At 43.5% G+C, this 26,951-nt stretch overlaps 1 protein-coding gene across 1 annotated transcript in view; it reads left to right on the top strand.

Moving 5' to 3' along the window:
* The window catches only part of zc3h3 (zinc finger CCCH-type containing 3), a 276,956-nt gene that overhangs the window by 181,838 nt on the left and 68,167 nt on the right, over positions 1 to 26,951 (top strand). The window contains exon 8 of the mRNA XM_080194548.1: positions 2,643 to 2,774. Coding sequence (XP_080050674.1) covers positions 2,643 to 2,774 — 132 coding nt within the window. The remainder of the gene's footprint in view (positions 1 to 2,642; positions 2,775 to 26,951) is intronic.

The following is a 26,951-nucleotide window of genomic DNA, read 5'->3' on the forward strand; positions in this document are numbered from 1 at the left end:
CGCCGTTGTTTAAGAAGGGTGCCAGGCAAAAGGCAGGGAATTATAGGCCGGTTAGTTTAACGTCTGTGGTAGGTAAAATGTTAGAATCCGTCATTAAGGAGGAAATTGCGAGGCATCTTGAAGGGAATTGCTTGATAGAACAGACGCAGCACGGTTTCATTAAAGGGAAGTCGTGTCTGACAAATTTACTGGAGTTCTATGAGGATGTGTCGAGGGCGGTGGATAGAGGAGAGCCGGTGGATGTGGTCTTTCTGGATTTTCAGAAGGCGTTTGACAAAGTACCTCATAAGAGGTTATTGCAGAAGGTCAGGGGACTTGGAGTTGGGGGTAAGGTGTTAGCGTGGATAGAGGATTGGTTGTCAAATAGGAGGCAGAGAGTGGGGGTCAACGGGTGCTATTCGGATTGGCGGATGGTGACTAGTGGAGTGCCCCAGGGGTCGGTGCTGGGGCCTCAGCTTTTTACCATTTATATAGATGATCTGGAGGAGGGAACCGAGTGTAGGGTGTCGAAATTTGCTGATGACACCAAGATTGGGGGAACGGCAAATTGTGCGGAGGGTGTGGAGAGTCTGCAGAAGGATCTAGATAGGCTGGGCGAATGGGCCAGGAAATGGCAAATGGAATTTAATGTTGGCAAGTGTGAGGTGGTCCACTTTGGTAGGAATAATGGTAGGAAGGACTATTACTTACGTGGCGAAAAACTGCAGCAGGCGACGGTGCAGAGGGACCTCGGGGTCCTTGTGCATGAGTCGCAAAAACCCAGCTTGCAGGTGCAGCAGATGGTCAGGAAGGCGAATGGGATGCTGGCCTTCGTAGCGAAGGGGATTGAATATAAAAGTAGGGAGGTCTTGCTGCAGCTGTATAGGGCATTGGTGAGGCCGCAGCTGGAGTACTGTGTGCAGTTTTGGGCGCCGCACCTGCGCAAAGATATTTTGGCCTTGGAGGGAGTGCAGAGGAGGTTTACTAGGCTGATACCGGAGTTGAGGGGGTTGAGCTATGAGGAGAGGCTGAATAAACTGGGCTTGTACTCGTTAGAGTTTAGAAGAATGAGGGGAGATCTCATTGAGACGTATAAGATGATGAATGGGATGGATAGGATAGAGGTGGAGAGACTCTTCCCGCTCAAAAAAGACAGTAGGACTAGGGGGCACAGCCTCAAGATAAAGGGGGGGCATTTTAGAACAGAGTTGAGGAGGAACTTCTTCACTCAAAGGGTGGTGAATCTCTGGAATTCTCTGCCTGTTGAAGTGGTGGAGGCTGCCTCGCTAAATATTTTCAAGAAGCGGGTTGATGGGTTTTTGATAAGAGAGGAGATTAAGGGTTATGGGGAGAGGGCGGGAAAGTGGAACTGAGCAGCGACAGATCAGCCATGATCTTATTGAATGGCGGGGCAGGCTCGAAGGGCCAGATGGCCTACTCCTGCTCCTATTTCTTATGTTCTTATGAGTCAAGAGTTCTGCCACTCTTTATGTAAGAAAATACTTCCTGAATTCCTCTTTAATGGTGTAGCTCTTTTTTAAGATCTAGAACATTTTTGATTGAAAGTTAATGGTTCCATTATAGTTCTTTGTGATTTGTGAATTTTGAATATTATTATACGGCTATACTCTGTTTTAAAGAAGGTTCTAATGATTTTCATTTTAGTGCACTTGTAAATTAAGGGAGGTCCCTAAATAGCATTTAGCACTGAGTCTTTTTTAAAAACAGTCGCTCCCTGCCTCTTCCCTAACCCTCCCACTCGCCACCTCTTTCCTGACCATCCTGCCCTCTCCCCGACCCTCCCACTCTCCACCTCTCCGCTGACCATATTGCCCTTGTCCTGACCCTCCCGCTCTTCACCTCTCCCCTGACCATCCCACTTCCTGCCTGTCCAGATGTGTCATGAGGCAGAAAGCAGCGAGGGAGACATAAGTTGAATTAGTAAATTATTACGAGTCAGAGGATTTTTGGGCCAGTTCCATTCAAGGCAGCCATTAGGGTTTTAATGTAAAAATTACAGTCAGGATCACAACTCACTGCCTTACATGGTTTTCTACAGGGAAGTGATTTTGTTAATACACCGTTTTTAGGAACTCATTGGGAGTGCTAAATGTTGGATAGCTTTACTGAACTATGTATATCCTTTATCGAGACGTGAGTTGTAGATATGGAATCTTTTACTTTTTACATTCTGTGAAATTGGTCCTCTATAGTTGTGTATCAAAGTAAGGCAGTAGATTATCTGTAGCAGATAAAAAGAATGCAATGATCCCAGAACACTTTTAAAACAGCTTTGCCAGTATGCACTTGAGTCTGTAAAAGCTCTGTTCTACATTCCACAATACCAAATTGATTGACTACCTGCGTTCCAGTAAGCAGATTACGACAAGTACAAGCAATTGTTAGTTGATGGATAATACATCTATGCAGATGTTCAATAAAAAATTGCAACTTTCAGATCCTAAGGGACAGCATTAATTTGTGGGGAACTGAGAAATCATTGAAAGTGTAAGTCTACTTTTTAAAAAAAAGCAACTTGCAATTGAACTAGTTGGCCAGCCATATGCAAATTAATGTTTGTCTTTTATTCTGTTGTCATTGATAAGCAGTTGGCTAGCCTGACTTATAAAAGTTCAATATATCATTTTCTGCTTGTATTTTAGATGCCGGTTTGCTCTTACTACCTCCGAGGGATATGCAGCAACAACAACTGCCCTTACAGCCATGTGTATGTGTCCAGGAAGGCTGAAGTTTGCAGAGACTTCCTGAAGGGATACTGCCCACTGGGAGAAAAGGTACGTTAAAGTGAACAAGAAGGCAAGTTTTATTGACAGTACTGTTTCGTTACTAGCAACTTTGGTTTGTATCTTTTGAAGGAGGCTTTTTTTCAAAATTTGCTGTAACAGTTCTCTATTCTATTTTGTGCGTGAAGTAGGGAGGGATAAATCTAATGTTCATCAGGCGATGGTTAATTTTTTTTAGGTACCAAGTCAACATCAAACACTCAAGTACGTTATTTCAATGCTTTTAAAGCGCCCCAGCTTTGTGCATCAGACTGAATCTTATTTTGCGTAAAATGTTTTGAGTAAGCAGACTCAAAGGGAACACCAATCAGTCTATGCTGGACTCAAATATAGATATGAAAGAGCAGTGTGCTAACCTGCTGCACTGTTTGTTCCCCCTGTTATTTCAGTCATTTAACCTTCACACCTGTTGACATAACAAGCACAGACTGATGATTTAATACCCTGTGGAACACCATGGTTCTTGTTCCATTCTCCATAGAATGTAAGAGGTGCTAATGGATAGCCTTGATTTTAATGGTGGATTAACATTGTAGAACTGGTGTTGAATCATCTTATCCAAATGATAATGGAGATTCACAAGAGTGAAACTGTGGATGATCTTGTTGATGATCTGGTGACCATTTTTTCTCTCGTGTTTCTCCTCTCTCTTCCCCTTTGCGGTCGATGATTATGGCTCAGCTTTCAGCCTTCTGTGAGAAACACAGCTCACAGTTAAACAATTTAGTCAAGTCAAGTTCTGAAGGAGCAAGATTTTATTTGTCGTTCTTGCAAGACCGGGTGTCTAGTCAAAATAGGCACACCTTACATAGATTTGCAGCACATTTTATACTGTTTTTCAAACATTGTGATGGCTTGTATTGTGTTATTCCCCCTTATTTGGCTGTTAACCTTGTTAACTTTAAACACTGTAAATGGCTTGTATTGTGTCATTCCTTCAATTAACACTCTCTCAACTCCCATTTTGCGCTTAATCTCATCACTGCGGTTATCTGTTTCGTGTAACCTAGTTAACTGTCTGTCATGTGCCTCCCCCTTTCTGTATGCTGCTGAACTCGTTCATCACTGCTGATTGTACTGTTAGCTCTTGCAGCCTTAAAAATTACACTACTTCTCACAATCCCCCCTTTTCTTTTTACTGTCTGTAATTTTTCACTAGCATCCCTTTTTCCAGGTTTAGTCCAGATATGCGCGAGTAGGTTGTTCCAGTTTGGCTAACATACTATTCACTTGCTCGTCCCAATCTTATATAATTTATCTAATCTACGTTCTTATTTATTGTTACCCACCAAAACAAGGATTCAAACCCAGCTGTAATCTGATTTCGAGCTTTAAATTCATCTGTAACTCCCCGAGGCACTCCTATGGGATCTAGATATATCTTTTCATCAAAAGAAATTCCTATCACTGATCTCTTGTTTTTCCTGATCCTTTTGATTTTTCAAATGCCAGGGTAAATGGTATAGCCAATTGGACAATTGCACATGTACCTTTCCACTGAGGGGGTAGAGTTGGCCTCAGTACCCTTCCTCCACAATACCACCATATATCTGCTCTGGGGATTTTCAATGATGAATAGTTCCCTCCCATTCTGTTCTCTGTAATGCTCCTGACCTCTGAGCATGATTCTAACTCCCCCATATTATGAGTTAACTCTGCCCTTTGTCGGTTCACACATGAAGTGTGATTCACAACGGCAGTGAGAAACTGAGGGGGAGTTTTTAAGTTCTTTGCTTCCACAGGAGGGAACATCAGGGATAGGGATGTGCAGTTCGGGTTGCCCCATGCTTCCTTTTCTTGATACAGGGCTAACATGCACTCCATACCTCTTCTGTCGCGTTTCCATCCCAGAGGGAAGGGTACTATTTGGGCCACTGGCTTCCCAGACGCACAGGCATAGCAATTGCTTTTATTTAAGCTTTTTACAGTGTATTTGACCCATTCTACCCAGGCATTAGTCTCCTCATACCCAGTCTCTATTTCAAGGATTTGTTTTAGGTTGTTTACTTCGACCACTCTTACTGCCCTTGGGTCGTTTTGGGGAACCTTATCATTCTAGTCAGGTGTTTTCAAATTTTTATCTACATAGATTCGGAAACAACATTTCAATTTGCTATATTTTCCTCCCTCCTTTACCCTAATTCCAAATACTGCCTGGTGCAATTGTTGGTCCCTGGTCCAGTTACCTGTAAAGAAGGGCCCACCAGCTATGGAGTACCGGGAGAGGTTCTTAGGATCTAAGACTGGACTGCTTATTTTTTTTTTCAGTCCATTTGGTCCCTATAAGATTGTATTCCTTATCTAGGCATTCTGATCTTGGCTGCATATGTTTCTGATGAAGGGATATTATGGAAGGGAGTTTACCCCAAGGATACTTTCCGTCAGCATAAAATTGTAAGGATTCTACCGAATATTTTTGCTGGCTCACCAGATCCCCACATATTACCAAAGAACACAGGTCTGTCTCTACTACCTGTGTTGTAGTGAGATCCAGAACCGTAACTGAGCTCATAGTGTTTCCCTTGTCCTCTTCTAACTTATCTGAATTATATCCCATACTTGTAAGTACTCTCTTGGACAAGAGGAAGGAAAGCATTATCCAGGTTACCCCTTCCATTCTATCCCTTTCTCGTTACCTTTTAGGAGAGAACTTAATTCAAAACAGTTCCTTTCCCGCGCTCACGCCGCAACTAAAAATTGATTATTTAGAGTCTTTTAAATTTCAGCTTCAAAGGTTCTTCAGTCAGTTTGACCATCCACGTGTTGGAATTATCTGGAGGTTTTACCAGTCCCTTGATTATAGTATGATGTGTCCACCCCTTTTCAGCAGTCCTGATTACTGTCTCAGTTGTTAGGAGTGCTTGATATGGTTCCTCCCATTCCGGTTGCAGCTTAGTTTCTTTCCATGACTTTACCAGGACCCAATCTCCTGGTTGAATTGTATGTACCGTGAAGTCGAGGGCTGGAGTCTGCGACCATAATCCTTGTTTCCTAAGGGAAGATATCGAGGAGGACAGGCCCAGTATATATTTCTTTACAAATTGATCATTCATTTCAGGAACCGGTAACTCCCCGACTGCCCCCATAAGGTAGTCCAAATAGCATTTCATAGGGGGATAAACCCAAATCCTTTCGAGGAGCTGTACAAATACGCAAAAGTGCTTTTGGTAAGCACTTAGTCCAAGGGAGTTTCGTTTCTATTATCAGCTTAGATCCTCTGTCCACTTTAAAACATTAGGTTCTTCTTCTAACAGTTTCAAATATAGTTGTTTAGTTTTCTGTGCGTACCCTTTGATCCACAATCTACAGTATCCTACTAATCCCAAGAACCTCCTAAGTTCCTTTTTAGTCCATAGTATATTTAGATCTAGGATTCCTTGTATTCTTTCTGGATCTATTCTTCTCCTTCCCTCACTGATTAGGTGTCCAAGGTATTTAACTTCCTTCTCTACGTACTGCAGCTTTTTCTTTGACACCCTGAATCCCTGTTGTCCCAGATAATTCAATAAGCTATTTGTGGCTTCTATTACCTTTTCCTTTCCTCCTCCTGTTACTAGTAGGTCTACATATTGTAGTAACGTAATTTCATCAGGCTTTTTAAATCTTTCTAACACCTGCTCTAAGACTTGACCGAAAAGATTTGGGGACTCTGTGAACCCCTGTGGGAGCACTGTCCACCTGAACTGCTGTTTCCGTCCTGTGATAGGATTTTCCCACTCAAAAGCAAATAAGTCTCGACTTTCTTCCACCAGTGGGCATGTCCAAAATGCATCTTTTAGGTCCACTACACTGAACCATCCGTGATCAGGAGGAATCTTGCTTAATAAAATATAAGGATTAGGGACAATGGGGTGTCGCATCGTCACTATCTGGTTCAGGGCCCTTAGGTCCTGTACCAGGCGGTACGTTCCCTCAGGCTTCTTTACAGGCAATATAGGGGTATTATAAGGGGACATGCAGGGTTCTAACAGTCCATCTCTAACCAATCCTTCAATTACTGGCTGTAATCCTTTTTTTCCTTGCAAAGGTATAGGGTATTGCTTAACACACACCGTCTCTCCTTTTTTTAAATTTATTTGCAGAGGAGGAGCGTCTAATCCCCCTCGGTTTCCTTCCCCTGCCCAGACTATCGGGTCTATTTGCTGTTCCTGTCCGTCTGTTAATACTGCCGGGGTAGGGAGGTGATGTCCCTCTGCAGTAGTCTTCTAACACTTGGTTTTGTTTCTCCAGTTCCCTTACTCTGAATTCTAATTCCTTAATCTTTTTTATCCCCACTCCACTTCTTAGTGGAAGTGACTACTTGTTCAATTAGTCCAGCTAACTGATGTATTAACAATACTGCTATTTTCTTTGTTTGGTTTCTCTTTTCTAACTCTCTAATCTGTGATTCTGACGTTTTAATTTTCTCCTTGTCGTCAGCCCAATATTTTTTTACCCAAGACTGAGATGTGTTCAATTAATCTGGTTTAAACCTGTTCAATTAATTCGAACTAAGAGAATTCCAATTTTCTTAGTTCTGTCCTTTTTTTTTTCTCAATCATTTCCATTGTTGATCTAGTGGGTGAAATGGATCCCACCCCTAGGTCGCTCTTATCACAGTCCGGTGATACCTATCAGGGGTGATCAGTCCCCTCCGTACCACCGCTTACACTCGTGAGCTTACACCTTTAAGCTCACACTATTAAGCCGGCTTTCTTTCTTACTCACGTCTGAACACCACATCCCAGGCATCCTTCTCTAGCCTTTACACCCACTTCAAACTCCTGAGCTTTGCGTAGGGGGCTACCCCTCTTAACAACTGGTCTAGGGCTAGGTGTAAAGACAGATGCCTCCTTGTCTGTACGTGCTCAGCTCAGACCTCTCACACACACTCACACTTTTTCATCACAGATGAGCACCTACTGTACTTTGATTCACTCCCTTAAATTTGGTAATCTGTTCCGGAGCTCCAGTTGTGGCCATTCAACCGGACCCGTAAACAGATCCCAGGTTTCGGCACCAATCCTTGTAGGTAAAGATACCTCTGAGACTAATTGTGAGTCAAAGTACAGCAGTTTAATTAACTAAAGCCTGATTCAGAAAATCCAAAATAAGATTTATTTTTATCACCATTAAATATCCTCACTAAATCAAGACCCTTGCACCTTCTTACAATTCTGGTACAATAAAACAAAACATCACTTGGAGCACAGATGCACGAAGAAATACTGAAAGCATTCTAATGTGCAATCTACATGTTTAATTATTTCTACAGCTCTGCCTTTGTAACCAACACAGGCAAGTACAAAATCAAATCTACTGTGTGCCTAAATGGTTATCTCTCCTCACAACTTTAAGATGCAATATAATGCCACCTTTCCCACTTGGCAGAATTCAAATTTCTGTCCGATCCCTACATAATTTAGTAAACTTAAAAACTTAAAGCAATTCACTTTGATTGGCTATATCTATTACATCACGTGAGGGTCTCAATTACACAGTTACACCCTCTCTCTCTCTCTCTCTCTCTCTGTACCATACAGAGTCAGCCTGCTTGTCTCTTTTTAACCCTTTACTGATGGGAGCTCACTGGCCTCTAATAAATTTGACCATGTTTGATTCGGGTGCCTCATGTCGTGACAAATCCCTTTCTCTCTCAAACAGTCATATAGTCATGCACAATTCCAAATACATAACCACTATTAGCGTTCTCCCTGCACCTCAGTAAAAGCCCATGTCAGGGTTCCCAGTTCCACTGACATACTTCTCTCTACCTCTTTCTGCTCAGACCAATTGTAGGTCCATCCCATTCATGCTGATCCATCTATATACTTCGTGACCCATCCACAAACTCCAGTGCCTCTAGGGGCACCTCTCTTATTCGACTTTCCTCTGCTCCCTCATCACATAACCTCCCCCGCAGCCCCTAAATTAACATTATCCAGCAACTTGCATGATCAATTCCTTCCTGGGACACCGGCTGCTTCTGTCTCACATATTTATTAAGAATCTGACAAACCCAATCCTCAACCGAACCGTACTTTGGCCAGAAGACGGACGGACTCCTGATTGGTTCCTTCACCCAAACAAAGCACAATATTTCATCATTGTCGTCTTGTTTTTATCCCTAGTACTAGTGCCCAAACCTTCCAACATCCTTCCCAACGGACTTTCTGGAGGGATGTTCCCTGGGGCCCCACCCTTCTTCCAACATCCGTCCCAAAGGACTTTCTGGAGGGATGTTCCCTGGGGCCCCACCCTTTCTCCGCGGATTCCCAGCACCTTTCCCGGGGGACTTTGTCCTACTACCCCCACTTCCCATGGTTTACCTACCATGACCCGGTCGCCAAGGCAATACTTAAAAGTCACTTTTCTTACCTTGGTCTGTGCACAGCGTTGCCCAACCACACGACGGTGCCTATCGTTTCCCACTTACTCGTTCAGAACAACTTTCCTAGGATTCTCAACAGTCAGTGGCAGAGAGGCCCACCGATGAACACCTGGGACCATTCAATTTGGAACGGGACGCGTCTTCCCAGTTGTCACTGGCAACCTCCCTACCAGGGATGTTAGGATCCCGGACGAGCCCCCAATTGTGAGAAACACAGCTCACAGTTAAACAATTTAGTCAAGTCAAGTTCTGAAGGAGCAAGATTTTATTTGTCGTTCTTGCAAGACCGGGTGTCTAGTCAAAATAGGCACACCTTACATAGATTTGCAGCACATTTTATACTGTTTTTCAAACATTGTGATGGCTTGTATTGTGTTATTCCCCCTTATTTGGCTGTTAACCTTGTTAACTTTAAACACTGTAAATGGCTTGTATTGTGTCATTCCTTCAATTAACACTCTCTCAACTCCCATTTTGCGCTTAATCTCATCACTGCGGTTATCTGTTTCGTGTAACCTAGTTAACTGTCTGTCATGTGCCTCCCCCTTTCTGTATGCTGCTGAACTCGTTCATCACTGCTGATTGTACTGTTAGCTCTTGCAGCCTTAAAAATTACACTACTTCTCACACTTCCCGAATAAATGTAATTTTCTTTTGGGCTACAATTTTAAGAACAGTGCAGCTCAATCATCTGTAACAAAACCACTCATTTTAAGTTTGGTAATATCACAACTATGGAGCTTGCTTGATTAATTCACTAAGTATCTATATAGAATGAACAACGAAGGCATCATACTGTTTGCATCAATAACCATGTAAGAACATAAGAACATAAGAAATAGGAGCAGGAGTAGGCCATCTGGCCCTTCGAGCCTGCCCCGCCATTCAATAAGATCATGGCTGATCTGTCGTGTGCGATATGCATTTGAATGCTGAGGAGATGTAATAAGATGTACACAATCCATTGGTAATGTTGCAATACTTCAGTAAGCTAGAAGGTTAAAATCATTTTTTGGATGAAATAGATGTTAACCTGCCTTCATTGCATATCCTTGAACTAATAGGAGCTCTGTAAATAAGTTCTCTATTTATCTGTCTGCTACTGTATGGTTATAAACATTTTGTGGTATCTGTTATCATGGAACCTATTCCTATAAATCAACTTAACTTTTACAGAACTTTACCTTGGTTTGCGTGAATCGTTGTCCAAAAGATATGCTGGTAATGTGAATTGGCCATGCTAAATTCTCCCTTTGTGTAGCCGAACAGTTGCCGGAGTGTGGGGACTAGAGGATTATCACAGTAACTTCATTGTAGTGTTAATGTAAGCCTACTTGTGACAATAATAAATAAAAGTAGATCCATAAAATAAAGCACTGTACATGTGTGAACAGGTATGCATGCATTGCATTGATTTGATTTGTTGTTGTCACATGAATTAGTATACAGTGAAAAGTATTGTTTCTTACGCATGATACAAACAAAGCATACTGTACATAGGTAAGGAAAGGAGAGAGTGCAGAACATGGTTTTACAGTCATAGCTAGGGTGCAGAGAAAGATGAACTTAATGCCAGGTCGATACATTCAAAAGTCTGATGGCGGCAGGGAAGAAGCTGTTCTTGAGCCTGTTGAGATAAGTACAGGTCATGAGACAATGATTTTTGTTTACTTGGATTATCTAAGGTCTTTCCTCTATTTTTAGTGGCATTAGTTAGAGTCGTTCTTTGCACTGCCTGGAACGATCTGTTCCGACCCCACTCATGTCAAGTTGCTGCAAAGATATTATTAGATAATAAGTAGTATGTTGTGATATTTGTGAAGAGTATTTAGTCAGGAAGGAACAGACTGTTATGCCTTTGACCACAGGCAAAAGCTTGCACCATTTGTTCTGTTTAATCAAAAATACTCCACCCAGGTTTTTGTTTAGTCGGGATGGGGGCTAGGTGAAAGACATTGCAGCTTCACAGCAATAGAGATCTTCTGACTGTTGGCAAAGGAGGGATTCCAACTTGTGCATTGCATTGGATTCTCAGTGTTCACCATGGGTATGGGGCTGGATCTAAGAAGACTGCAAGGCGTGTTATGATTTGGCCATGACCTCGAAGTGTGTAGAAGCAGACTTAACTGCTTGTGTACTGTCTGGATTTTATCAGAGATGAATGAAACTTGGAGCATTCGAGCAAGATAAATCACACTTGGTACGTGTACAATTATTGAATTGACCTTAGTACATTTTCCCTCATGTGGTTGTTAGCACCTGCTACTTTCTTCCATTTAATTCTCTATAGTATGGTAGTCCAGGCTCCTGAATCTCAATTCATTAAACACTCGGTCTGGTTTTTATCAAGAGATTATCTGCAGTTATGTTTTGTTATTGAGCTTTTTTTGTTATCTTTGTTCTGCTTTCATTTATTTTCCATACAATGGCCCATGATTTTTTACTAAAATGTCTTCGAGTTTAATGCATGCACTTATTAATTTGCAAATCATCAAGCAGCTTATGACAATGAAGAGATTCCTGTGAGATGCAAGTTGCTGAATTCATTTGCTGTTAGCCCTATTTAAAAAAAGTCATGTTCAACCTCCCTCTAAGCTACTAGAAATTGCTGCCCTTTCTTGCGCAATAATTACCAATTAAATCTGCTGCAGAAAGTTAGACCTGATACTTAACAGCACAAGAATCCTTTTAATTATGAGATTTATATTCTGGCAGTGTCACTCAACAACCTAGAAAGGCAACAGTTGAAACAGTGGAGTCTCAACCATTAATTTATTAAGTTATTTAGCAGTTTTTAAAAAATTAAATTGTTTAATGTTAACATTTTTCTTTCCTGTCTCCTTTTATCCCTCTATCAGAGATAAGACAGGGAAGTGAGACTAGGTAGAATACTTTTTCAGAGAACCAATATATACTGGATGGGTCAAATCTGCACTGTAAAGATTCTACGATTCATCATATCTCTTTCTCCTTATGTTTCTCTTTCTGCATCTGATTTGATTCCCATTCACCCTCTTTCCTTCTGTGACATTCCACTCTCTCTCGATCCTTAAATTTAATTGATTACGGAGATAGACTGTTTGCCTCATTATTTACCCAACTCCCATGTGCCTTGTTGCCATTGCCACACTGTTATCAGCTCATACATCAAACAATTTGCAGTGCATAAGATTTTCAAGCAGAAGGGTTAGGGAAAAAATATCAGCTAACTAGTTCACCAATAAATGCCCTGCTCCAGCAAGTTCTTGGCCAGTTTGTTTGACGGCCATGGCAGAAGTTCCTTCGATGCCTTGTAATCCTCTTGTCTTTTTAAATGATCTTTTAGAAAGCGTACAAGTGCCTGTTTACTGTGTATGTCCTCCTATGAGGCATAGTAGTGGCACTTTCATCTCAAATTTATAAATTCACCTGTCTCTCCGTTCTCTTGAACATGGAGAACTTCAGTTTTTTTGGTGTCCAGATCACCAAAAACCTGCTCTGGTCCCCTCATGCCAACACTATAGTTAAGAAAGCCCAACAATGCATCCGCTTTCTCAGAAGACTAAAGGAATTTGGCATGTCAGCTACAACTCTCTCCAACTTTTACAGATGTGCCAGAGAAAGCATTCTTTCTGGTTGTATCACAGCGTGGCATGGCTTCTGCTCTGCCCAAGACTGCAAGGATCTACAAAAGGTCCTGAATGTAGCCCAATCCATCCCACAAAGCAGCGTCCCATCCATTGACTCTGTCCACACTTCCGGCTGCCTTGGCAAAGCAGCCAGCATAAATAAGGACCCTACGCACCCTGGACATTCTCTCTTCCATCTTCTTCCATTGGGAAAAAGATACAAAAGTCTGAGGTCACATACCAACCAACTCAAGAACAGCTTCTTCCCTGCTGCTGTCAGACTTTTGAATGGACTTACCTTGCATTAAGTTGATCTTTCTCTACACCCTAGCTATGACTGTACATTCTGTACTCTCGTTTCCTTCTCAATGAGCGGTATGCTTTGTCCATATAGCACAAAAGAAACAATACTTTTCACTTTATGTTAGTACATGTGACAATAACAAATCAAATCACATAATTTAGACAGGCACTGCAGTGCAGCTTTGAAGGCCTGGTTGGTGGTGTTGTCTTTTTGAGGTGTTGAACTGAGGCCCAGTCTAGTGGGCATAAAAGATTTCTGGCTCTGGTTCAAAGAGGAGAAGTGGGACTATCCACAGTGACCTGGCCTGTATTTATATTTCATTTAATATTATTAGGAGAAATAGATGAGCTGGTTATTCTCATACTGTTGCCTGTCGGAGTGTGCTGTGTACAAATTGGCTGCTGAATTTCCCTGTATTATTACATTTGAAAAGTGTTTAATTGGCTTTAAAGCACTTTGGAACAAACCGAGACCGTGAAAGGTGCAATACAAACGCAGGGTTTATTTTCCTCTCCTTTGAATCCCTTAACACTGAGATTGGTAGAGAGAGGGGAAATTGCGCATTTTAACCCTTGTGTATTTGAAAAGATCTGTGACGCTAACTTGATATGTTGCCTTCATGTACTGTGGAATTTAAATGCTGTAATTTTTACAGTTACACAGTTAAATAGGTGGTGGTGAAGAAAAATTAATCTTGTAGACCCCTCCCAGAGGATTGAGGATTGAAGCTATAGAAACGCTGATCCTGTATATCTTTTCCCAAGGAGCCTAAATGCCACACTCAGCCTTCAGTGGGTTAAATAATATCCTCTAAATAGCACCAAAAGTGCTGACTGTTATTACTGGCATGGTGTTAAACCGCTATAAGAAACCCCAGAGAATTAATGTAATTTTCTGAATCAAGTGAAAAATATTAATTGTGCCCTTCCATGTTAATAAAAAGTAATCAACACTCACCCTCCCGAAACCACCACCGCATAAGGGTCACCGCTCTCTCTCCCCGCAAAAAGCAAATCTTGGCGGTGTTGGACATCAGTGGTGTTTATTGTCCAACATAGCTGCTATGATGGGGCTGACAAAATTAGCTTCAAGGTACAAGAGAAGAATCTCGACCTTAGCTAAGAATGTAAATTCTACAAGGCCCCCTTCCATGCACAGGAGAATACTTCAATGTTCCTGCATCCTGAACCTGATTAATGAGTGGAATTTTATGATTTTTTTCAAAGGATGGTCTGCTTTGCCAGTTTTTCCCACCAAAGTTTTAAGTACTTGGGACATTCCCTCCCACGTCCTCTTGGGCACGACCCTTTTGCCAGTGAGGGCTGAACTTAGCTGTATCCCCTGCTGCCAGGGGCGATCCGACATGTTCCCGTTTATCAGAGGTTTGTAAACCCCACTGACATGGAGAAATCCTTACATGAGGGTGTGATGCATTATTTAATAAATAGTCATCGGCTTCCCAATCTTTCATGGTGGAAACTTCTTTACACCATTGGCAGGGTGGGGACAATTGAGTGGGGAAATCCCACTGGTGTGATAGCTGTTTTGAAACTCCTATTTTGGGCATAGAGAAAGTACTTCCATTGGGGGTCATTTTCTAAAATTCTTTGGATTCTGGAATGGTTCCTACAGATTGGAGCTAATGTAAACCTGCTGTTCATAGAGATAAAGAGGGGGCTATAAACCAGTGAGCCTAACATTGGTAATCGAGAAGTTGCTAAAGTTCATTATCAAGGATTTCATAGTGGAGCATTTGGAAAGCAGTGGTATAATCAAAGTCAGCATGGATTTACAAAAGAAAAATCACGCTTGACAAATCTACTGGTATTCTTTGAGGATGTAATTCGTAGAGTTGACCAAGGAGAACAGTTGGACTGATTTATTTCGACTTTCAGAAGGCTTTCGACAAGGTCTCGCATAACGGATTACTACGTAAAGTTCAAGCGCATGAGATTGCGGGTAGTGTCTTGAGCTGGGTAGAAAGCTGTTTAACAGACAGGAAGCAAAACATTAGAATAAATGGGTCATTTTCCGATTGACGGTTAGTGACTAGTGAGGTACCACAGGGATCCGTGCTGGGACCTTCAACTGTTCACATTTAAGAATTATTTGAAAAAGGGAACTAAATGTATTATCTCCATATTTGCAGATTCAAAGTTGGGTGGCAGAGTGGGCTGTGACGAAGTTGCAGCAATGCTTCAGTGTGATTTGGACAGGCTGGATAGGCATATGCGCAGCAAATACAGTATAATGTGGATAAATGTGAGGTTATCCACTTCGGTAGCAACAATGGGTAGCAAATTATTAGTTGAATGGGTGCAAGTTGAGAGAGGTGGATACTCAGCAAGACCTTCGTGTCCTTGTGTATCAGTCACTGAAAGTAAGTGTGCAGGTACAGCAGGCAGTAAAGAAGGCAAATGTAATGTTGGTCTTCATAGCATGAAGATTTGAGTTTAGGCATAGATAGGGATGTTTTACTGCAATTATATAGGGTGTTGGTGAGATCATACCTGGAGTAATATGTGCAGTTTTGGTCTCCTCATCTGAGGAAGGGTGCTCTTGCTATAGAGGGAGTGCAGCAAAGGTTTATCAGGCTTATTCTCAGGGTGCCAAATCTGTTATGTGAGGAGAGACTAAGTCGGTTAGGATTACATCAATTGCAGTTTAGAAAAGTGAGAGGGGATGTCGTTAGAAACTTGTACAATTCTAACAGGATTATACAGGATAGATTCAGAAAGAATGTTCCCAATAGTGGGGGAATCCAGAACTAATGGGTATAGTTTGAGGATAAGGGGTAAACCTTTTAGGGTTGAAGTGAGGAGAAATGTCTTCACCCAGAGAGTGGGAATGTGTTGAATTCACTACCACAGAAAGTAGTTGAGGCCAAAATATTGTGTGATATCAAGAAAGAATTAGATATCGCCCTTGAGGGTAAATGGATCAAGGGCTATGGAGGAAAGACACTGAATTTAATGATCAACCATGATCATAGTGAATGGCAGGACAGGTTCAAAGGGCCGAATGGTCTGTTCCTGCTTCCATTTTTATGTATATTTCGATGTATGTATGTCAGAGTTTCCGAACACAACAGCAAATATAAGAAATTTGGTATTATGGTAGTAATAGAGAGACCACCAACCACATTCTGAATGTCCTTAGAGTTGGGAAAGTTAAGAGATCTAGTTAGAACATAAGAAATAGGAGCAGGAGTAGGCCTTCGAGTAGCCCTTCGAGCCTGCCCCGCCATTCAATAAGATCATGGCTGATCTGTCGCTGCTCAGTTCCACTTTCCCGCCCTCTCCCCATAACCCTTAATCCCCTCTCTTATCAAAAACCCATCAACCCGCGTCTTAAAAATATTTAGCGAGGCAGCCTCCACCACTTCAACGGGCAGAGAATTCCAGAGATTCACCACCCTTTGAGTGAAGAAGTTCCTCCTCAACTCCGTTCTAAACCGCCCCCCTTTTATCTTGAGGCTGTGCCCCCTAGTCCTACTGTCTTTTTTGAGCGGGAAGAGTCTCTCCACCTCTATCCTATCCATCCCATTCATCATCTTATACGTCTCAATGAGATCTCCCCTCATTCTTCTAAACTCTAACGAGTACAAGCCCAGTTTATTCAGCCTCTCCTCATAGCTCAACCCCCTCAACTCCGGTATCAGCCTAGTAAACCTCCTCTGCACTCCCTCCAAGGCCAAGATATCTTTGCGCAGGTGCGGCGCCCAAAACTGCACACAGTACTCCAGCTGCGGCCTCACCAATGCCCTATACAGCTGCAGTAAGACCTCCCTACTTTTATATTCAATCCCCCTCACTATGAAGGCCAGCATCCCATTCGCCTTCCTGACCACCTGCTGCACCTGCAAGCTGGGTTTTTGCGACTCATGCACAAGGACCCCGAGGTCCCTCTGCACCGTCGCCTGCTGCAGTTTTTCGCCCCGTAAGTAATAGTCCTTCCTACCATTCTTCCTACCAAAGTGGACCACCTCACACTTGCCAACATTAAATTCCATTTGCCATTTCCTGGCCCATTCGCCCAGCCTACCTAGATCCTTCTGCAGACTCTCCACACCCTCCGCACAATTTGCCGTTCCCCCAATCTTGGTGTCATCAGCAAATTTCGACACCCTACACTCGGTTCCCTCCTCCAGATCATCTATATAAATGGTAAAAAGCTGAGGCCCCAGCACCGACCCCTGGGGCACTCCACTAGTCACCATCCGCCAATCCGAATTGCACCCGTTGACCCCCACTCTCTGCCTCCTATTTGACAACCAATCCTCTATCCACGCTAACACCCTACCCCCAACTCCATGTCCCTCGACCTTCTGCAATAACCTCTTGTGAGGTACTTTGTCAAACGCCTTCTGAAAACCTAGAAAGACCACATCCACCGGCTCTCCTCTATCCACCGCCCTAGACACATCCTCATAGAACTCCAGTAAATTTGTCAGACACGACTTCCCTTTAATGAAACCGTGCTGCGTCTGCTCTATCAAGCAATTCCCTTCAAGATGCCTCGCAATTTCCTCCTTAATGACAGATTCTAACATTTTACTTATCACAGACGTTAAACTGACCGGCCTATAATTCCCCGCCTTTTGCCTGGCACCCTTCTTAAACAACGGCGTAACATTAGCCGTTTTCCAATCATCCGGCACTTCCCCGGAATCCAGCGACGTCTGGAAAATAACCACCAAGGCATCCACTATCACCTCCGCCATTTCTTTCAGAACCCTTGGATGCATTCTATCCGGTCCTGGAGACTTGTCCACAATCAGCCCCTCCAGTCTGTCTAGCACCGCCTCTCTAGTAACAGTAATGTCATTGAGACCCTCCAGTCCTACCACCTTTCCATCGCTAACACCTGGCAAATTATTCACGTCCTCCTCCGTGAAGACAGAAACAAAAAAGTTATTCAATACCTTAGCCATATCCCCATCCCCTACCACTAGGTCCCCTTTCTCATCCTCTAAAGGACCAACATTCACCCTAGCCAGCCTCTTTTTATATATTTATAAAAACTCTTGCTATCCTTTTTTATATTAAGCGCTAGCCCAGCTTCATAGTTTCTCCTACCCTTCTTTATCAACTTCTTTGTCAATCTTTGTTGACATTTAAACCTCTCCCAATCCTCTTCTCGCCCACTACTCTTAGCTACTCTAAATTCCTCCTCTTTTAATTTAACACTTTCCTTCACCTCCTTCGTTATCCACGGCTTATTACCTCTCCTCCTACTATCCTTTTTGACCATCGGAATAAATTTCTGCTGAGCACCAAGAAAGATCTCCTTAAAGATCCTCCACTGCTCCTCAGCAGACCCTCCCTCCAACGCGCTCCCCCAGTCCACATTCGCCAATTCTTCTCTCATCCTACTGTTCTCCCCTCTATTCAAACAAAGGACGCATGTCCGGGAACCCACTTTCTCCTCCTCCATCTGCACCAGAAACTCCACCATACAATGATCACTCTCCCCAAGAGGATCCTTCACCACAAGGTCCCTAATTCTACCCGCCTCATTACATAGCACCAGATCCAAGATAGCTCGCTCCCTCGTCGGCTCCAACACACACTGTTCGAGGAAACTATCCCGGCAGCATTCCAAGAACTCTTCCTCGAGCCCTCCGTGTCCAACATGGGTCGACCAATCAATATGCAGATTGAAATCCCCCATAACTACGGCCGTCCCATTCCTGCACGCCGCACTTATTTGCGCGTTAACAGCCCGCCCCACCTCCAGATCATTATTCGGGGGCCTATAGACGACACCCACCAGCGTCTTCCTCCCTTTGCTGTTCCTAATCTCCACCCACAATGATTCCACGTTCTGCTCCTTGGCTCCAATATAATCCCTTGCTACCACCGTGATGCTATCCTTAATCAGCAGAGCTACGCACCCCCCTTTTCCCTCCTGCCTATCCTTCCTAAACACTTGATAGCCCTGTACATTCAGCTCCCAGTCCCTGTCACCCTGCAGCCACGTCTCTGTAATGGCCACCAGATCGTATCCATTTGTGTCGATCTGCGCCGCCAGCTCATCCACTTTATTCCGAATGCTTCGTGCATTCAGATAAAGCGCTTTCATCCCAGCCTTCACCTGGACCCTATTTGCCGTAACACCACCAACTATACTCACGCCCCCTACTCCCTCTATTATTGGGACGTCCTCGGCCTCTTCCCTTACCTGTACCCTCTCCTTAACTTTAGACCTCGTAACATCACCTACCCTCGCGCACACACACACACACACACACACACACACACACACACACACACACACACACACCCCCCCCCCCCCCCAATTAGTTTAAAGCCCTGTCTACAGTCCTCTTTACTCGATTCGCCAGCACTCTGGTCCCAGCACGGTTCAGACCAACTGCATCCCGCCCGAACAGATCCCACCTACCCTAATACTGGTGCCAATGTCCCATAAATTCAAACCCATTCCTCCCACACCAATCCCTGAGCCACCCATTCACTTCCTTAATCCTGTCAACCCTACGCCCGTCTGCACTCGGTTCAGGCAGTAGCCCAGAGATAACCACCTTGTCGGTTCTACTTATTAATTCCATTCCCAGCTTTTCATACTCCCTCCCCAGATCCTCAGTCTGCATTTTGCTTACGTCGCCGGCACCCACATGTACCACAACGACCGGATTCTCACCCTCCCACTCCAGGTTCCTCTGCAGCCCAGCTGCGACATCCCGTACCCGAGTACCAGGCAGACAACACACCCTTCTGTGCACTTTGTCATTGTGACAAAGGACAGTGTCAATACCCTTCACCCCACTATCCCCAATCACTACTACGTTCCTTTTCCCCTTCTCTTTGCCTATGTCCTGCTGCATCACTGTACCATGTGCAGTTTGCTCACCAACCTCATCTGCCTCGTTCTCGTCCAGCCTGGAAGCAAGAACCTCAAACCTGTTATGCAGATTAAGAGGCTGAGGCCTCCGCTCCTCACCCCCCTTCCTCCTCCCAGCAGCCCCCTCTTGTCCCTGACCCTTAGAGTTAGCCAGTCTAGGGGGGGTGGATGTCACTTGCACCCCATTGACAATGGCACCCTCTCTCCCCTTGATGAGCCTCAGTGTCTGTAGTTGATCAAGTAAATAATGAGCCAGTGTTTCCAGTGGGCAGAAGGATCAGTAATCAGATTTAAGATGATTGGGGGAAAAAACGACGATGAGGTAACATTTTCTAACGTAGATTTATTGTGATCTGGAATGCACTATCCCACAAGGGTGATGGAGACAGATTCAATCATATTATTTAAAAGACAATTGGAAAGTTGCCCTCTAGGATAAGGGCAGAGCCATGGGATTAATTGAATATATCAAAAAAGACTGGGAGGAATAGTTTTTTCTGTCTTGTATCACTCTATGGCTGCCTGCTTTGAAGGGTCTATTGAGGAGGGAATGAAGGAAATTAGTATGAACAGAAAGATAGCGCTAAAGAAATTATTGAAAGAAAGAATCAGCTGAAAGCTGATAAATTCTTGCGGCTAATGATCTACATTACCGGATACTGAAAGAGGTGACTGTGGAAATAGTGGATGCATTGATTGTCATCTTCCAAAATTCTGACGATTCTGGAACAATCCCAGCAAATTTGGGTGTGGTAAATGTAACCCCACTATTTAAAAAGGGATGTTTAAAACTGAATTACAAACCAATTGGCCTAACGTTAGTTGGAAGGAAAATGCTGGAGTCGATTATAAAGGACACCTAAAAAAGTCAACATGGATTTATGAAAGAGAAATCATGTGTGACAAATTTACTGGAGTTTTTTGAGGACATAAGTTATGTAGGGTGGATGTGGTTATTTGGATTTTCAAAAAGTTTTTGATAAAGCCCCACATAAAAGTATAGTGTGAAAAATTAAAATGAATGAGATTGGGGGTTAATATACTGAAATGGATTGAGAATTGGTTATCAGACAGGAAATAGAAGGAATAAATGGGTCTTTCTGAAGTGGCAGGCTCTGCTGGTGGAGATCTGGAGCTTAGGCCCTGCCATTCACAATATATATCAATGGTTTGGTTGGGGAAATCAAATATAATGTTCCAAGTTCGCTGATACTATGAAATTTGGTGGGAATGTTAGTAGTAAGGAGAATGTTAAGAGGCTTTAAGTTGATTGAGTGGGCAGACGTATGGCAGAAGCCATGTGAAGTTATCCACTTCAGATGGAGAAATGGAATGACTTGAGTATTATATAGAGTCATAGAGGTTTACAGCATTGAAACAGGCTCTTCGGCCCAACTTGTCCATGCCGTCATTTTTTAAACCCCTGATCTAATCCCAGTTGCCCGCATTTGGCCCATATCCCTCAATACCCATCTTATCTGTGTAACTGTCTAAAGAATTTAAATGGTAGAAGATGGGAAATGTTAATTTACAAAGGGACCTGGGTGACATTGTACACAGGTCACTGAAAGCAAGCATACAGGTACAGCAAGCAGTTCGAAGGTAAATGATAATTTGGCTTTTATTGCAAGAGGATTTTGAGTATAGGACCAAGGACTGTCACCATACAGGGCCTTGGTGAGACCACACCTGTAGTACTGTGTGCAGGTTTGGGCTCTCCTTATCTCGCAATTGACATATTTGTCAATCTGACTGATAGAAGAGTTTGAAGCAGTGGTGGGCAAGCTGCATCCTGGGAGCCACATGCAACCCATCTGGGTTCTGAGTGTGGCCCATGAGACATTCTGTTGACCATTGCCCACGCACAAGGTTGCCATGTTTCGCAGATTTCCATCCACTTGGCTTTTCTCATACCAACAATACACACATAAAGCAAAGGCAAGTGAAGTGAGGAGAAACAGTGATTGAGAGCCGTGCATTTCCTCTGTGTCCAAAGTGTAAATACTTGTTTTTACCATTTGAAGTTGATAGTTTTTTTTATATGTAAACAATAAAGCATTTTCTATAACTTGTTACAAAATATGTGGCGTATATTAAATGTATTCAAGGTTAGTGAACGAGTTTGATTTCAATCTTGTGGCCAAGTGAGATGGAGGAAGGCCACTCATGTGGCCCACTCACTGGCTATGTTTCCCATCACTGGTTTAAAGGGTTATATTGAGGACAGGTTATATTAACTTCATTTGTATTCCTTTGGTTTTAGATGATTGAGTCATGTGTTTAAAATGATAGTGATCTGTTTGGGTAGATGTATCTACTGGCAAACGGAGAGCAATTGGGCATAATAAAATTAGAGCCCCACCATTTAGAAATGAAATCAGAATACACTTTCACATCGTAGTGGAAATTTTGAACACTCGTTCTCAAAAGTCTGTGGTGCTGGGTCAATTGAAATTTTCAAGGTAGATTATTGTTTAGTAAGTGTCTCTAATGGGCATGGAGTAAAGGTGGCTAATTGTAAGTTTAAGTGTTGATCAGTTATGGTCTTAGTGATTAACAGGCAGAATGGCGTACTCCTGTTCCCGTCTTTAATGTTCCTAAGTCATCTGTGAGGATCCCATATTACCTGCACAAAATTCAAAATTCTGATGTTAAAAGTATTCTTCCTGGGAGTATTGCTTTGGCTTGTGAAATTGAGTTCTTGGAATGCTGCCGGGATAGTTTCCTTGAACAGTGTGTGTTGGAGCCGACGAGGGAGCGAGCTATCTTGGATCTGGTGTTATGTAATGAGGCGGGTAGAATTAGGGACCTTGTGGTAAAGGATCCTCTTGGGGAGAGTGATCATTGTATGGTGGAGTTTCTGGTGCAGATGGAGGAGGAGAAAGTAGGTTCCCGGACACGCGTCCTTTATTTGAACAGAGGGGAGTGCGGTAGGATGAGAGAAGAACTGGCGAATGTTGACTGGGGGAGCGCGTTGGAAGGTAGGTCTGCTGAGGAGCAGTGGAGGATCTTTAAGGCAATCTTTCTTGGTGCTCAGCAGAAATTTATTCCGATGGTTAAAAGGGACCGTAGGAGGAGAGGTAACAAGCCATGGATAACGAAGGAGGTGAAGGAAAGTGTTAAATTAAAAGCGGGGGCGTTTCGAGTAGCTAAAAGTAGTGGGTGAGAAGAGGATTGGGAGAGGTTTAAATGTCAACAAAGATTGACAAAGAAGTTGATAAAGAAGGGCAGGAGAAACTATGAAGCTGGGCTAGCACTTAATATAAAAAAGGATAGCAAGAGTTTTTATAAATATATAAAAAGGAAGAGGCTGGCTAGGGTGAACGTTGGACCCTTAGAGGATGAGAGGGGGGACTTAGTGGTAGGGGATGGGGAAATGGCAGAGGTCTTGAATAACATTTTTGTTTCTGTCTTCACGGAGGAGGACGTGAATAATTTGCCGGGTGTTAGCGATGGAAAGGTGGTAGGACCGGAGGGTCTCAATGACATTATTGTTACGAGAGAGGCGGTGCTCGACAGACTGGAGGGACTGATTGTGGTCAAGTCCCCAGGACCGGATGGAATGCATCCAAGGGTTCTGAAAGAAATGGCAGAGGTGATAGTGGATGCCTTGGTGGTTATTTTCCAAATGTCGCTGGATTCCGGGGAAGTGCCGGAAGATTGGAAAACGACTAATGTTACGCTGTTGTTTAAGAAGGGTGGCAGGCAAAAGGCAGCGAATTATAGGCCGGTTAGGTTAACGTCTGTTGTAGATAAAATGTTAGAATCCGTCATCGAGGAAATAGCGAGGCATCTTGAGGGGAATTGCTTGATAGAGCAGACGCAGCACGGTTTCGTTAAGGGGAAGTCGTGTCTGACGAATTTATTGGAGTTCTATGAGGATGTGTCTAGGGCGGTGGATAGAGGAGAGCCGGTGGATGTGGTCTTCCTTGATTTTCAGAAGGCGTTTGACAAGGTGCCTCACAAGAGGTTATTGCAGAAGGTAAGGGGACATGGAGTTGGGGGTAGGGTGTTAGCGTGGATAGAGGATTGGTTGTCAAATAGGAGGCAGAGAGTGGGGGTCAATGGGTGCTATTTGGATTGGCGGTTGGTGACTAGTGGAGTGCCCCAGGGGTCGGTTCTGGGGCCTCAGCTATTTACCATTTATATAGATGATCTGGAGGAGGGAACCGAGTGTATGGTGTCGAAATTTGCTGATGACACCAAGATTGGGGGAACGGCAAATTGTGTGGAGGGTGTGGAGAGTCTGCAGAAGGATCTAGATAGGCTGGGCGAATGGGCCAGGAAATGGCAAATGGAATTTAATGTTGGCAAGTGTGAGGTGGTCCACTTTGGTAGGAATAATGGTAGGAAGGACTATTACTTACGTGGCGAAAAACTGCAGCAGGCAAATGTGCAGAGGGACCTCGGGGCCCTTGTGCATGAGTCGCAAAAACCCAGCCTGCAGGTGCAGCAGGTGGTCAGGAAGGCGAATGGGATGCTGGCCTTCATAGCGAGGGAGATTGAATATAAAAGTAGGGAGGTCTTACTGCAGCTGTATAGGGCATTGGTGAGGCCGCAGCTGGAGTACTGTGTGCAGTTTTGGTCGCCGCACTTACGCAAGGATATTTTGGCCTTAGAGGGAGTGCAGAGGAGGTTTACTAGGCTGATACCAGAGTTGAGGGGGTTGAGCTATGAGGAGAGGCTGAATAAACTAGGCTTGTACTCGTTAGAGTTTAGAAGAATGAGGGGAGATCTCATTGAGACGTATAAGATGATGAATGGGATGGATAGGATAGAGGTGGAGAGACTCTTCCCGCTCAGAAAGGACAGTAGGACTCGGGGGCACAGCCTCAAGATAAAGGGGGGGGCGGTTTAGAACGGAGTTGAGGAGGAACTTCTTCACTCAAAGGGTGGTGAATCTCTGGAATTCTCTGCCCGTTGAAGTGGTGGAGGCTGCCTCGCCAAATATTTTTAAGACGCGGGTTGATGGGTTTTTGATAAGCGAGGGGATTAAGGGTTATGGGGAGAGGGCGGGAATGTGGAACTGAGCCACGACAGATCAGCCATGATCTTATGGAATGGCGGGGCAGGCTCAAAGGGCTAGATGGCCTACTCCTGCTCCTATTTCTTATGTTCTTACGTATGTGCAGCATTTGGAACCTGTTTCTCACTAACCCCTCACATATCCTCTGTTAGTTTATAGATTTGTGGATTGAAACACCTTGTAGCAATCATTTCATCACTGGAGGGTCACCCTCAAAAGCTTGGATAATTGAAACATTTTACCCCACAATTAAATTGTCTCCTCTGATTACTGTCCACTGTACCCTCCCATCCATACACACTCACACGGAAGGGTTATTTTTTGCATCCAAAATTGCAGATATCCGTTCAATTTTTGTACCTCTTCTGCGATTTTCTTTTTTCACTCTGCCCTTGGAGTTCAACCCTTCCTTACATTCTAGGTTTATTCCATTGCATGCTGTCATCATTAAATTTGTCTCTTTCATGACGTTCAAAAGCTCCTTGAACCTGCTCCCTCCCAAGTGCCATGATCATTGACATCATCAACCCTATCTATCAACTTACCCCATACCTGTCAAAATCATTGTCACTTCAAAGCCAATTCACAACCCTCAATTCTGATGGAGGATCATCTTGACCTGAAACTAGGACTTTCCAGCCCCGCCGCAACAGATGCAGTGAGTCAGCTAAAAGTCCATTGATTTCAGTGGGACTAAATGATCCTACACTGACAGGCAGGACCAGAAAGTTCTGGCCGTCAATTATGCTTCTCTTCAGGTTCTGTCTGACCTGCTGAAATGGCCTACTCCTGCTCCTATTTCTTATGTTCTTATTTCCTGCATTTTTGCTTTTATTAAAAATTTCCAGCATTCGCAATATTTTACCTTTATCTCAACCTCCTGTTCTTTTTCAATTCCAGGCATGCTATTGCTTTACACTATGTTCTCTTTGAGCAACCCCTGAACACAACCCTCCAATTAGGCTTCCAGATGGGACTATGCTGGTCAAAATCACCGATCACACGTAATTAAGTGGCTGGCGTCAGCGATGAGACAATGGTTAGCACTGCTGCCTCACAGTGCCAGGGACCCAGGTTCAATTCTGACCTTGGGTCACTGTCTGTGTGGAGTGTGCACCTTCTGCCCGTGTCTGCATGGTTTCCTCCGGGCGCTCTGGTTTCCTCCCACAGTCCACAGATATGCAGGTTAGGTTGATTGACCATATTCAATTGACCCTAACGTCAGGGGGATTAGCAGGATAAATGAGTTTAGGGAAAAGAGCGTGGGTGGGATTGTGTTCGGTACAGACTTAATGGACCAAATGCCCTCCTCCTGTAATGCAGGGATTCTATGATTCTAACTACACCCATCTTACAAATAACTTCTGATCCATCATTTCCTATATTACAACAATGATTACATTTCATAAGTACTTAATTGGCTGTAAAGTATTTTGGAACATCTGAACTCAAAGGCACCAAATAAATGTTAGTTCATTCATCCAGCCTGTCCCATAGACTTGTGGTACATTGTATCTCACAATATATCCAGAGACCACTCAAGAGTTGTCATCCCCTGGGAAAGGTGAGAATACAGATGAAAATTCAGACCAATCTGGCAAATATTTCCTGCAAATTATGCCTCCATAGAACTACAGTTTTCTTTTTCCATTCCTATCTGTTTTAACATAAAGGTTACAATAACTTGGGCTTCTCCTCTTGAATCTGCATTGTAACCTCTCAAATCCCAGATTCCATCATCCACAGCCTTATCTTTATTATTAATATCATGTACCTTGCCACTAGGGTCACCTTTCATTTGGCTTCTCTATCTCTTGGTTTGTTCATCATCTTTACAGCTGTTGCCACTTTCTCTGACTATCTAATTGATATCAAAATCTGATCCAAACACCAGCTTAATTTTGGCAGAAGTGAAGAATATTCTGCAGCTCTGGCCTCAAATTTGAGAAATTTTGGGCATAGTAGCTTGATATCCAAGCCCAGATGTAGCTTGTCA

This window comes from Carcharhinus amblyrhynchos, chromosome 8 (genome assembly GCF_965287045.1).
Source record: "Carcharhinus amblyrhynchos chromosome 8, sCarAmb.v2.hapA, whole genome shotgun sequence".
Lineage (NCBI taxonomy): Eukaryota > Metazoa > Chordata > Chondrichthyes > Carcharhiniformes > Carcharhinidae > Carcharhinus > Carcharhinus amblyrhynchos.